Source organism: Scyliorhinus canicula, chromosome 7 (genome assembly GCF_902713615.1).
Source record: "Scyliorhinus canicula chromosome 7, sScyCan1.1, whole genome shotgun sequence".
Lineage (NCBI taxonomy): Eukaryota > Metazoa > Chordata > Chondrichthyes > Carcharhiniformes > Scyliorhinidae > Scyliorhinus > Scyliorhinus canicula.
This window is the reverse complement of record NC_052152.1, coordinates 34,416,536-34,430,243: the sequence shown is the minus strand read 5'-3', so window position 1 is coordinate 34,430,243 and position 13,708 is coordinate 34,416,536. Positions and strand designations below refer to the sequence as shown.

The 13,708-nt window shown below is 55.0% G+C and overlaps 2 protein-coding genes across 5 annotated transcripts in view; one reads left to right on the top strand and one right to left on the bottom strand.

Annotated features, from left to right (window-relative positions):
* The window catches only part of adal (adenosine deaminase-like), a 31,510-nt gene extending 24,730 nt beyond the window's left edge, over positions 1-6,780 (bottom strand). Inside the window, exons 1-2 of one of the 4 annotated variants that reach the window (XM_038801732.1) lie at positions 6,655-6,780; positions 6,026-6,188 (exon numbers count right to left, since the gene is read on the bottom strand). In XM_038801732.1, coding sequence (XP_038657660.1) covers positions 6,026-6,073 — 48 coding nt within the window. In that variant the 5' untranslated portion in view covers positions 6,074-6,188; positions 6,655-6,780. The other 3 variants (XM_038801728.1, XM_038801731.1, XM_038801729.1) reach the window with 3 other exon arrangements.
* Positions 1-13,708, top strand: part of chd1l (chromodomain helicase DNA binding protein 1-like) — a 160,007-nt gene that overhangs the window by 65,116 nt on the left and 81,183 nt on the right. The window lies entirely within an intron of this gene.

The following is a 13,708-nucleotide window of genomic DNA, read 5'->3' as shown; positions in this document are numbered from 1 at the left end:
AACCCAGGTCGCTGGCACTGTGAGGCAGCAATGCTAGCCACCGTGCTGCCCACTATCATGCCCCCTGATCAATGATCCCTCCATCAAGGGGAAAAGTTTTTTCCTGTCTACTCTATCCATGTCCCTCATAATTTTATACATCTCAATCATGATTCCCCCTCAGTCTTCTCTATTCTAAGAAAATAAATCCAAGTCTAAACAATCTCTCCTCATAACTAAAACTTTATAGCCCATGCAACATACTGGAAGATTTCCTATGCACTCTTTCCAGGGGATCACATCCCTCCTATAATGTGGATTCCAAAACTGCACACAATACTCTATGGCCTAATCTACATTTTATACAGTTCCAGCATAACCTCCCTATTCTTAAACTCTATTCCTCGGTGATATACCTTCAATTCACAGTGAGGCAGAGAGAGCGAGTGAAAAGTAGGCTTTATTAGTCATGAACTTGCCTAGCCAGAGTCAGTAGTACAGATGAATGCCACCCACAAGAGGCTGGCCTATATATGGCCCCGGTGTGGGTGGAGCCATACCGGGGTTGCAGTTCATATCACCACTTCCAGGTCATAGGTACCAGGTTATGGTATCATGCATGCATTATGGTGAATGCATTCACCACATTCACCCCCTGTTAAAAAAAATCAAGTCCAGCGGGGGTGACGTGGGGTCATTACATATTCAGTCTATCTGGAGGCCGGATCGTTCTCTTCGACTTCCGCAGTTCTGGCGGTGCGGCGGGCACAGTTGTTGCAGGTGGTGATTCCAGGGGCGTTGTGCCTGGAGCTTGAGCCTCAGTCTGGGGTGCCGGAGACGGTTGGGGTGCGGTGGTAAGGGAGGGGGTGATGGGTGGCGGCAGTGTCGGTGCGGGACAATACAGGAGACCCAGGGGGACGTACGGGGCGCTGTGGGTGGCGGCGGGCAGTGAGAGGGGGACGCGTTGGCGGGGGAACCAGCTGGCGCCAGGTCCCGTAGGGAGACCGTATCTTGACATCCGTCCTGGTGCACGATGTAAGCCTACTGGGGGTTGGCATGGAGCAGCTGGACCCTCTCGACCAGGGGGTCGGTCTTATGGCTCCTCATGTGCCTCCGGAGGACTGGTCCTGGAGTTTTCAGCCAAGATGGAAGCGAGACCCCAGAGATGGACTTCCTGGGGAAGATAAACAAACGATCGTGAGGGGTCTCGTTCGTAGCCCTGCAGAGGAGCGATCTGATGGAGTGGAGGGCATCAGGGAGGACCTCCTGCCAGCAGGAGATGGGGAGACTTCTAGACCTAAGGGCCAGAAGAACGGCCTTCCATACCTTCTCCACCTGCCCGTTTCCCTGCGGGTTATAGGTCGTAGTCCTGCTCGAGGCAATGCCTTTATTGAGCAGGTACTGACGCAGCTCATCGCTCATGAACGATGTGCCTCGGTCGCTGTGGACGTAGGCAGGGAAACCGAACAGTGTGAAGATGCTGTGCAGTGCCTGTATTACGGTGGCTGAGGTCATGTCGGGGCAGAGGACAGCGAAGGGGAAGCTGGAGTACTCATCGATGACGGTGAGAAAGTATATGTTCCGGTTGGTAGAGGGGAGGGGCCCTTTGAAGTCACTGCTTAGGCGCTCAAAGGGCCGGGAGGCCTTTACCAGGCAGGCTTTGTCTGGCCGGTAGAAGTGCGGTTTGCACTCCGCGCAGACTTGGCAGTCCCTGGTCATGGCCTTGACCTCCTCGGTGGAGAAGGGCAGATTGCGGGCCTTAATGAAGTGGGTAAGCCGGGTGATCCCCGGGTGGTAGAGGTAATTGTGGATAGCCCAAAGTCGGTCATCTTGCGCGCTGGCGCATGTGCTGCGGGACAGGGCATCTGGGGGCTCGTTGAGCTTCCCAGGATGATACTTGATATCATAGTTGTAGGTGGAGAGTTTGATAGATTTTATCATTTTTTATTTTGCCCCATTGTGCGTTGTCAAAACATGAAGGCTACCGATCGTTGGTCGGTGACGAGGTTGAACCTCGTAGTGCCTCCAGTGCCGCACAGCTTCCACTATGGCTTGTGATTCATTTTCAACCGAGGGGTGTCGAATTTCGGAAGCGTGGAAGATCCTAGAGAAGAATGCTGCTGGCCTGCCCGCCAGGTTGAGTGTGGCGGCCAGTGCGACGTCTGACACGTCGCTCTCTACCTGAAAAGGAATGGAATCATCCACCTCGTGCATTGCGGCCGTGGTGATGTCGGCCTTGATACGGCTGAAGGCCGCGCGGGCGTCATCCGTCAGGGGAAAAGTGGTTGTTTGAATAAGTGGGCGGGCTTTGTCCGCATAGTTGGGGACCCACTGGGCGTAGTAGGAGAACAGCCCCAGGCATCGTTTTAGGGCCTTGAGGCTGTGGAGAGAGAGGGCGCATACAGTCGGGGTCGGGCCCTAGGACTCCGTTCTCTACGATATAGCCGAGGATGGGTAGTACGGAAGACGCATTTTTCTTTGTTGTATGTGAGATTGAGGGATTGGGCGGCCTGGAGGAACCTCTGGAGGTTGGCGTCATGGTCCTGCTGGTCATGGCCGCAGATGGTCACATTGTTCAGGTACGGGTATGTAGCCCATAAACCGTACTGGTCCACCATTTGGTCCATCGTTCTCTGAAAGACCGAGACTCCGTTAGTGACGCAGAAGGGGACTCTGAGGAAGTGGAAGAGCCGGCCGGCTGCCTCAAAAGCAGTGTAGTGGCGCTCTTCTGGGCGGATCGGGAGCTGGTGGTAGGCCGACTTCAGATCGACCTTTGAGAACACACGGTACTGCGCAATCTGGTTGACCATCTCCGCTATGCCGGGGAGGGGGTACGCATCGAGTTGCGTGAGTCGGTTAATTGTCTGGCTGTAGTCCACAACCATCCGATTCTTTCCCCGGTCCGGACGACCACCACTTGCGCTCTCCAGGGGCTGTTGCTGGCCTCGATGATCCTTCACTCAACAGTCGCTGGACCTCCGACTTGATAAATGTCATGTCTAGCAAACTGTACTGCCTGCTCCTGGTGGCGATGGGCTTACAGTCAGGAGTGAGATTCGCTAAGAGTGAAGGGGGGGGGGGGGAAGAGAGAGCTTGAGAGTCGCGAGGCTGCACACCGTGACGGGGGGGGGGGGGGGTCCGCCGAACTGTAGGGTCAGGTTTCGGTGGTTACATTGAAAGTCCAATCCAAGCAGTGGGGGAGAGGGGGGGTGGGGGGGGAAGAGGTGGGGGAGGACGTAGAGGTTAAAACGAGTGTACTCTGCACCCTGCATCGCGAGATTGGCGATACAGTACCCCCGGATCTGGACCGAATGGGACCCGGAGGCAAGGGAGATTGTTTGTGAGGCTGGGTAGGTGTGGAGGGAGCAGCGCATTACTGTGTCGTGGTGGACAAAGCTCTCTGTGTTCCCGGAGTCGAAAAGACAGGGTCTTGTGCCCGTTGACCCTGACGACCATCATGGAGTTCTTCAGCTGTTTTGGCTGCGACTGGTCGAGGGTGACTGCGCCCAGCTGCGGGTAGTCTGTGTGGTCGGTGGAGTCACAAGATGGCGGCCCCCATGAGTCCCACTTGTCGGGCTGGGGCGAAGGTGGCAACAAAGATGGCCGCTCGTGTCTGTCGGTGCTGGGGCCAGCAGGCCAAGGTGGCGGCCCCCATGAGTCGCACGTGTTGGTCGGTGTTGGGGCCGGCGACCAAGATGGTGGCCCCCACGAGTCGCACGATACCGATGACGCATCTGACGGGGGCATTCTGGGCTGGCACGCAACCGCATTGCGGGGTCTGCGGGTCCATGGGTCAGGCCTGGTGTTTTTTTGATTTCTGGGCCTTAGGCCGGCCCAGACACACTCTGGCAAAGTGCCCCTTTTCCCCCCATAATTGCTACACGTCGCTGTGCGGGCTGGGTAGCACTGCCGGGGGTGTTGGCCCTGGCCGCAGAAGTAGCACTGTGGATCCCCGGGCTGGGCTGGCAGACGCACGGCACAGGCCTGCGACGTAGTCGGCTCCGACAGGGGCCGCGACGAGGGTGTCCACGAGGGGTTCGCCAGGCCCGCGGGGTAGGCCACCTCTAGTGAGGTCGCTAGCTTTACCGTTTCCCTCAGGTCGGAGGTCCTGTTTTCCAGCAGGCGCCGCCTGATATAGTTCGAGCGGACCCCCACCACGTAGGTGTCCCGGATCTGTGAGTTCATGTGTTCCTCCGCCGTCACATCTCGATAGCTGCAGTTCCTCGCGAGTAGAGTCAGGGTTTCGAGATACTCGTCCGGTGCGTTGACGGCGAGTAATGAGGAGGTGTCTGGCGAACACCTCATTTACGGGCTTCACGAAGTGTGCCTTGAGAGTTGCGACCACCGCCTCATACGTGGCCCATTTCTCGATCATTACTGAGGTTCGATGGCTCACTTGGGCGTGGAGGAGTCGTAGCTTGAGAGTCTCTGAGGGAGGCGTTGTGGAGGAGTCGAGACAATGTTCGAATATTTCCTTGGCTTCGGACGCGCGGGCGTCGTGTTCGAGCCTGTCTGGCTTTAGAGCGGCTTCCATAGTGCTGTCTATGACTAATAAATGGATATACTTCAATTCACAGTGAGGCAGAGAGAGCGAGTGAACAGTAGGCTTTATTAGTCATGAACTTGCCTAGCCAGAGTCAGTAGTACAGATGAATGTTGTCCACAAGAGGCCGGCCTATATATGGCCCCGGTGTGGGCGGAGCCATACCAGGGTTACAGTACAGTACCTGGAAGCAGCTCATATCACCACTTCCAGGTCATAGGTCAAGGTTATGGTCTCATGCATGCATTATGGTGAATACATTGACCACATTCAGCGAATGTGGATGTATACCATATGCCTTCTTACCACTTTATCCAGGTGCCCAGCTACCTTAAGGGACCAGTATACATGCACTCCAAGGTCCCTCCGAACCTCAGTGCTTCCCAGGATCCTGCCGTTTATCATGTACTCTAGTGTGTTGTTTGTCCTGCTCACCACGTACATCAACTCACCCTTATCTGGATTGAATCCCATTTGACCAGCTCATTTACATCCTCCCGTAATCAAAGGCTATCCTCCTCACTATTTATCACCCCACCAATTTTCGTATCACCTGCAAACTTACTGATCAACCCGCCTACATTTAAGTCTAAATCATTTATATAAACCACCTTAGGTTCTAAGGAGGGTTTCCAAAACGAGGAAAGAGGTTGTACGGCAGGGAGATTTAGAACATAGAACAGTACAGCACAGAACAGGCCCTTCGGCCCTCAATGTTGTGCCGAGCCATGATCACCCTACTCAAACCCACGTATCCACCCTATACCCGTAACCCAACAACCCCCCCTTAACCTTACTTTTATTAGGACACTACGGGCAATTTAGCATGGCCAATCCACCTAACCCGCACATCTTTGGACTGTGGGAGGAAACCGGAGCACCCGGAGGAAACCCACGCACACAGGGGGAGGACGTGCAGACTCCACACAGACAGTGACCCAGCCGGGAATCGAACCTGGGACCCTGGAACTGTGAAGCATTTATGCTAACCACCATGCTACCCTGCTGCCCCCTAAGAAGGAATTCCAGAGGTTAGTGCCTTGGCAGGTGAAAGACTGGTTGTTAGTAGTGGAATGATTAAAATCAGGGATGTGCAATAGTCGAGAATTGAAGGAGCATAGATATCTCATTTTTAAAATTTAGAATACCCAATTCATTTTTTCCAATTAAGGGGCAATTTAGCGTGGCCAATCCACATACCCTGCACATCTTTGCGTTGTGGGGACGAAACCCACGCAAACACGGGGAAAATGTGCAAACTCCACACGGACAGTGACCCAGAGCCGGGATCGAACCCGGGACCTCAGCGCCGTGAGGCAGCAGTGCTAACCACTGTGCTACCGTAACAGCTTCTGGACTTTCTCTAAACTTAAAAAAGAAAACTGGCTGACCACTGTAAAAACTGATGATAATTAACTAATCTGGACTGCAGGTGAGGGGTCCATGTCTCAAAATCACGCAGTCTGGAACTTGCCAATGTTTTGGGTTTTGAGCAACACTTACAACTTTAGGCAAAGCTTGATGAAATTGCATTGCTGTTTCTGCAGCCATTATGATATTCGGTATGTCGATAACTCTTGTAAGTTTTAAATGTACTTTCGTGGTCACTTTCTCCTTTTAGGAAGACCAATATTGTGGAAACAATATTGATGGCTTTTTAGTTGATCTAGGAAACAAATGGAACATTTTCAGTTGAAGGCAAACAGTAGTTAATGGCCTCAGTGCAAAATACATGTGAGTACGTAATACAGTAGTAGTACATTTACTTAGAGCCTGCCATATCTGGGAGGAGAAAGGGGGGGGGGGGGGGAGCTGATGCATGCGTGTGTCCGGGTCTCTTGTTGAGTTGGAAATCCGAACCCAGGTGGCACCATCGCCTCCACATGTGTTGGTGGCCGGGAGGTGGTTGATTAAAGACTGTGTGAAGTTATCATTTGCGCCCTCGGTTCCCCACCGCAGCAGCTGCTGAGGGGTCGAGCCATCTCCCGGTGGTATCGACACACTCGGGACCGACCGAAACATTCGGTAGCAACAGCTTAAACAAAAAACATTTTATATTTCCCAACTCGAGACCGGCAAGCGTAAAACAATTACAGATTAAATCTTTTCTCGAGAACAGGATGCAGATTTACATGTTTAAACGGTTTCCCTTAATCCGGAAGTCCAATGTTCGCAGGCAAAGGTTGCTGAGGACGGCCCTCCCCTTCCACCTCCCTCAGTCTGGACCTTGACTTGGGTAGGTGCAGAGTTAATGACATCTGTAAAGTCACGTCATGCATTTCAAAACCAAAGGTTTTTTTGGGCTCAACTTCTGGATTTTGTTATTTGCAAATTGCTATATTTTACCACAGGTTAATTGAATTTTGGAAGATGCAAAATAATCCAAACACGATGCTTCTTATCCTTATTTTCAAATCCCTTCATGACGTTGCCCCCAACTATTTCTAATTCTGGCCTCTTGTGCACTCCCAATTGTAACTGCTCCGTTGTTAGTGACTGCTTTTAGTTGTTCAGGCTGCCCCTGAGCCTGAGCTCTCAAATACCCTCTCGTCTTCACTTTCCCCTTTGAGACACTTGTTAAAATCTCCTCCTTGAGGTGCCATGTCCTAAGGGGGCGTGCATGAACTTCCATTGGATCCATAATTATGCTTGGCAGTACTGCAGAGGTTTGGTGTTGTTTTCTGCAGTGTGGCTGACCAGGAAAGTTTCCTGCTCTTACTGACTGCAATCAGGTGTACTGGAAGGAAGAATAAATGAAAGGCTAATAATCAATCTGTTTGACCATTTTATGAACAAACCGCCCATGCTGTCAGCTCCTTGAGTGAGACTTAAACCCAGAGCTTCTGGCCATCGAGGTAGGGGTTCTATAGAGCTGGCAGCACAGTGACCCAAGGACCCGGGTTCAATTCCCGCCTTGGGTGACTGCGGAGTTTGCACTTTCTCCCTGTGTCTGCGTGGATTTCTCTGGTCACCTCCCACAATCCAAAGATGTGCACGTTAGGTGGATTAGCCATGCCAAATTGCCCCTTAGTGTCCAAAAATGTGCAGGTTAGGTGGAATGGGGTTTCAGGGGTGTGGGCTGAGGCCAGAGGGTCAGTGCAGACTTGATGGGCTGAATTGTCTCCTGCACTGTAGGAATTCTATGCTACCACTGCGCCACAAGAACTACTCTTCAAACCTACCTCTAATTTAACCAAGCTTTTGGCCATCTGGCTTAATATCTATTTATGTGGCTTCTTGTCATAGTTATTTTCTAATGCTTCCTTGAAGTGCCTTGGGACGTTGCTGTGGCGCTAACAATTATACTCAAAGACGAGAGACAAGTACAATAGTGGCTTTATTGCTGTGCGATGCTATTCCTCCATCTGCAACTGTAGACTAGGGTCTGAGTGACTCACAGGCATATTTATACACAAGCTCCCTGTGGGCGGAGCTAGCCGGCAGGGGTTTACCGGAGGAACCTGTATTACAGGTACAGGCATACATCCCCCTACTGCAAGTACACATTACTACAGTGGTTATATCACCACATTCACGCCCTGTAAAAAAAAAATGAGACCGGCGGGGGTGACGTGTAACTATAATACAAAGGATGAGCTATTTACAAGAGGGTCCAAACAAAGAAAACCAAGAGTCCATCCGGTTAGCAGGTTACAGGTTGAGCCGAATCGGCGGTCGGACGTTCCGCTGTGATCGCCGTAGCTGTGGTGGCGACGTCGGCACTGGCGGTGATGGCAACGATGGTACAGGTGCTGAAGAGCGAGCCAAAATCTTCCGTGTCCTCCAGTGTGGGCAGGGGGACAAGGGATCGACCTGGTGGGGGCGAATAGGGGGGCGCTGGGGAGCAGGAAGGTGGCGCGGGGGGAAAAAGGGGTGTGGGCATGGGATCGGCACCTGAGGGAGCCAGGTCCCGGAGCGAGACTGTCCTGGCGGCCGTCGGGGAACTCCACGTAGGCATACTGAGGGTTGGCGTGGAGAAGGCGTACTTTGTCCACCAGGGGTTCCGCCTTGTGGTGCCGGACATGCCTACGGAGAAGGACTGGGTCCGGAGTCCTGAGCCACGTCGGGAACGACACCCCGGATGTAGACTTCTGAGGGAAGGCAAAAACACGTTCATGGGGTGTACTGTTAGTTGTGGTGCACAGTAGCGACTGAATGGAATGGAGCGCGTCAGGGGGGACCTGCTGCCAGCGAGTGGTGGGGAGGATCCTGGACTGTAGGGCTAGCTGGACGGCCCTCCATACCGTCCCGTTCTCCCTCTCTACCTGCCCGTTTTCCCGGGGGTTGTAGCTGGTCGTCCTGCTGGAGGCGATACCTCTGCTGAGCAGGAAATGACGCAGCTCATCGCTCATGAACGAGGATCCCCTGTCACTGTGAATGTAGTCGGGGAAACCGAACAGGGCGAAAATGGAATCCAGGCCCTTGATGACGGTGGCAGACGTCATATCCAGGCATGGGATGGCGAAGGGGAACCTAGAAAATTCATCGACCACACTAAGGATGTAGGTGTTGCGGTCGGTGGAGGGGAGGGCCCCTTTTAAGTCCACGCTGAGGTGTTCAAAGGGGCGGGACGCTTTCAACAGGCGCGCGCGATCTGGCCGGTAGAAGTGCGGCTTGCACTCGGCACAGATCTGGCAGTCTCTGGTGACTGTCCGTACTTACTCGACGGAGTAGGGCAGATTGCGGGCTTTGATTAGATGGTACAAGCGAGTGACCCCCGGATGGCAAAGGCTCTCGTGCAAGGCAAGAGCTGGTTCACTTGTGCGCTGGCACATGTACCTCGGGAGAGGGCGTCTGAGGGCTCGTTGAGCTTGCCGGGGCGATACAAGATCTCGTAGTTAAAGGTAGAGAGCTCGATTCTCTACCGCAAGATTTTGTCATTCTTGATCTTGCCCCGCTGCGTGTTGTTGAACATGAAGGCTACCGACCGTTGGTCAGTGAGGAGAATGAACCTCCTGCCGGCCAGGTAACGCCTCCAGTGCTGCACCGCTTCAACGATTGCCTGGGCCTCCTTTTCAACAGAGGAATGCTGAATTTCAGAGGCGTGGAGGGTGCGTGAAAAGAATACCACGGGTCTGCCTGCCTGATTCAGCATGGCGGCAAGTGCGACATCTGAAGTTTCGCTTTCTACTTGGAAAGGCAGTGTCTCGTCTACTGCGTGCATCCTGGCCCTGGCTATGTCAGATCGAATGCGGGTGAAGGCCTGTTGTGCCTCGGCCGAGAGGGGAAAATGTGTGTACTGGATAAGTGGGCGGGCCTTGTCCGCGTATTGTGGGACCCACTGGGCGTAATAAGAAAAGAACCCAAAGCAGCGTTTGAGGGCCTTGGGGCAGTGGGGGAGTTGAAGCTCCATGAGGGGCGCATGCGGTCGGGGTTGGGCCCCAGTAGTCCGTTTTGGACTATGTAGCCGAGGATGGCTAAGCGGTCTGTGCGGAACACGCACTTCTCCTTGTTGTACGTGAGATTAACGAGAGATGCGGTGTGGAGGAATTTAGAAAGGTTGGCATCATGGTCCTGCTGGTCATGGCCGCAGATGGTGACATTGTCGAGGTACGGGAAGGTGGCCTGCAGTCCGTACCAGTCAACCATTCGGTCCATTTCTCGTTGAAATACCGAGACTCCATTCGTGACGCCGAAGGGAACCCTAAGAAATTGGTACAGACGACCATCTGCCTCGAAGGCAGTGTAGGGACGGTCCGATTTACGGATGGGGAGCTGCTGGTAGGCAGATTTCAGGTCAATAGTAGAGAAGACCCAGTACTGTGCAATCTGATTGACCATATCAGAAATGCGGGGAAGGGGGTACGCGTCGAGCTGCGTGTACCGTTTGATGGTCTGGCTGTAGTCCACGACCATCCTGTGCTTCTCCCCGGTCTTAACCACTACCACCTGGGCTCTCCAAGGGATGTTGCTGGCCTCGATGATAACTTCCAGAAGCAGCCGCTGGACTTCGGACCTGATGAAGGCCTTGTCTTGGGTGCTGTACCGTCTGCTCCTGGTGGCGACGGGCTTGCAGTCTGCAGTCAGATTGGCAAAGAGTGAGGGAGGCTCGAACTTGAGGGTCGCGAGGCCACAAACAGTGAGGGGAGGTAGGGGTCCGCCGAATTTGAGAGTGAGGCTCTGGAGGTTGCACTGGAAATCCAGGCCTAATAAGAGTGACGCGCAGAGGTTGGGGAGAATGTACAGACGGAAATGGTCGAATTCCACGCCCTGTACAGTAAGTTTAACCAGGCAGAAACCCTGGATCGGGACAGAGTGGTACCCGGAGGCGAGAGAGATCTGCCGGTTGGCGGCTTGGACCGCAAGGGAATAGCGCCTTACCGTGTCCGGGAGGACGAAGCTCTCGGTGCTCCCGGAGTCGATGAGGCAGGAGGTCACGTGGCCGTTGACCAGCATCGATGTGGCAGAGGGTGGCAGGTTGCGAGGACGCAACTGGTCGAGTGTAACGGAGGCGAGTAGCGGGCGATCGGCGGTCGAGTCAGATGAGTCCGACGAGGAGCGGCAGCGACCCGTGTCCCATGGCCCCGTCCCGGGGGAGGACAAAATGGCGGCATCTGGAGTACCTGTGGATAAAATGGCGGCGCCCATGGAGCGCACGTTGTGGCGTCGGGACAAAATAGCGGCGCCCATGGAACGCACATGGCGGTGGTGGATGAAGATGGCGGTGCCCATGGAGCGCACGTGGCGGGGCGGCGAAAGATGGCACGCCCACTGATCGCACGTGGGGTCGGGGGGAGCGGACGGTGGGGCCCATTGAGCGAGCCGCTGAGGCGAGGGGACCGGGGGGGGGGTGATAGCGGCAACCGTCCGGGACTGACACACCGCTGCAAAGTGGCCTTTCTTGCCAAGGTTGCAGTGCGGGCCGGGCAGCGCTGGCAGGGGGTGTTTCTGCTGACCGCAGAAGTAACAGTGGGGACCCCTGGGGAGCACGATGCGGCGAGCAGCGCAGGCATAGTGCGCGGGATCGGCTGCTGGGTGGGCCATTTGCGGGGTCCAACAGGGGTAGGACGTGTGGGCCTCGGGGGCCGTTTGCGGGGTCCACGAGGGGTAGAACGGGTGGGCCGAGTGGCTAGCGGAGTAAGATCGCGCACTACGGGAGGCGGCCGTCATGGAAAGCGCCAGAGACTTTGCGGCCGCGAGGTCGGGGGCGGCCCCTTCCAGCAGTCGTTGCCGGATGGGGTCCGATGCAATGCCTGTAACAAAGGCATCGCGCATGAGTAAGTCAGAGTGTTCCGTGGCTGTGAGGGCCCGGCAGTCGCAGTCTCATACCAGGAGCGAAATTCTCCGACCCCACGCAAGGTCGGAGAATCGGCCGGCTGCGGCGTTATTCCTGCTCCCGCCATGTTAGGAATTATCCGACCCGCCATAAAACGGCGTTGTTCAAATCCCGCCGGCCGCCTCGGAGAACAGCTGGCGCCGACGGGATGTCATGTTATTTTTAGAGTGAATAATTCTCCGGCCCGGATGGGCCGAAGTCCCGCCGACGTGGCCACGGGTCACGTCGGCGAAAATCAAAGTAGGTTTATAACGGCGTCAACCATTGATGATGGTTGACGCTGTTCAGTAACCTACATCGAGTGCGCGGGGGGGGTGGGTAGCGGCGTTGGAGAGGGGTGGAGAGGGGTGTGGGAGGGGGGGTCGCGGCATTGGGAGAGGGGTTGGGAGGGGTGGGGAAAATAGGGAGTGTTCGGCATTCCTCAGGTGCACTGCATTGAACCACCCCCACCCCCCTCCCAAATCATCCTCCATCTAACCTTATCCATTTCTCTTTTCCCCGCCCCCACACCTGGGGTAAACACAGAACCTAAACCGCACTGTAAATCTGTGCCAGTGCACAGGGGATCAAATAGCTCTGGAACAAAGGGCAGGATGAAGAGAATGTAAGAGAGAGAGAGGAGAAAGGGGGAGGGAGGAGAAAGGGGGAGGGAGGAGAAAGGGGGAGGGAGGAGAAAGAGGCCCAGGGGCTGGGGAGGCAGAATTAATCCAAATTCCTGCTTATTTCCTCAGACTCTTCAAAAGGTTGTTTCTCCCCAGGACTAGAAAAGGTGCCTTGATAATTCACAGCACAGAACCCTTTCTGCGCTGTGAATTATAAAGGCAGAACCCAGAAACTTTGCCAAAAGTTTTTCCCTCTCTCTCCGCGCGTTTTTCCTGTTGTTGTGAAACTGACCTGAAATCGCAGAGGCTGAAGCTGAAATAGACAAATCCAGACACATCTCCCACCCGGGATCCCAGCATTTCCCTCTGCATTCTAACCAGGCAATATTCCTGGGTTTAGGCAGATTGCAATATACTCACCAAAGCCCTGCTCTCAGCCAGAGGACGGACGGGACTCCCTCTCTCTGTCTCTCTCTCTCTGTCTGTCCCCACAATCTCCCTCTCTCTCTCGCTCTCTCAAACAAAGACAAGGCAGCTGGGAGGAAGGGGAGCCTTGAGGAAGATCTGCTGATGCCCCCATCCAATGGATGCCCGGGGCCAACGCACCGTCGCCCCCCCTCCCCTCTGCACGCCGCTGCCCCCTACCCCTACCCCCCCACCCCCACCCCTACCCCCCCACCCCCCCCACCCCTACCTCCCCCACCCCTACCCCCCTCCAACGCCGCTACCCCACCCCTACCCCTACCCCCCCACCAGCGCCGCTACCCCCTCCAGCGCCGCTACCCCCCCCTCCAGCGCCGCTACCCTCCCCCTTCCCTTCCCTTTCCCCCTCCAACACGTGACTTCCGCAGCGGCTGAAACTGACGCGTACAGTGTCACTCCGCTGCTGGCCCTTTCGGGACGGGAGATTTAGGGCTTAAAAGCAGGCCCCGACGCCGGAGTCACCAGCGCCGCTTTTGCCCGCCGGTAATGGGCGTCACGTAAGTCTTCGGTGAATTTCGCCCCAGAGGTATAAGGGCCCTCCAGAAGTCCTCAATCGACTCACCCGGCTGCTAGACGCGAGTAGAGAGTTGATGCCTCGCAAACAGGGTGTTCGCCGACTGTGCATAGTTCTCCTTGAGCAGTTCCATAGCTCTGGTGTAGTCAGTCGCATCTCGAATTAGCGGAAAGACACTGGAGCTAAATCTGGAGTACAGGAGTTGCTTTTTCTGAGCCTCCGTCGGGGGAGGGTCCGCTGAAGAGATGTAGTCCTCGAAGACTGCCAGCCAGTGAACAAAGTCTTTTCTGGCGTGAGGCGACTGCGGATCC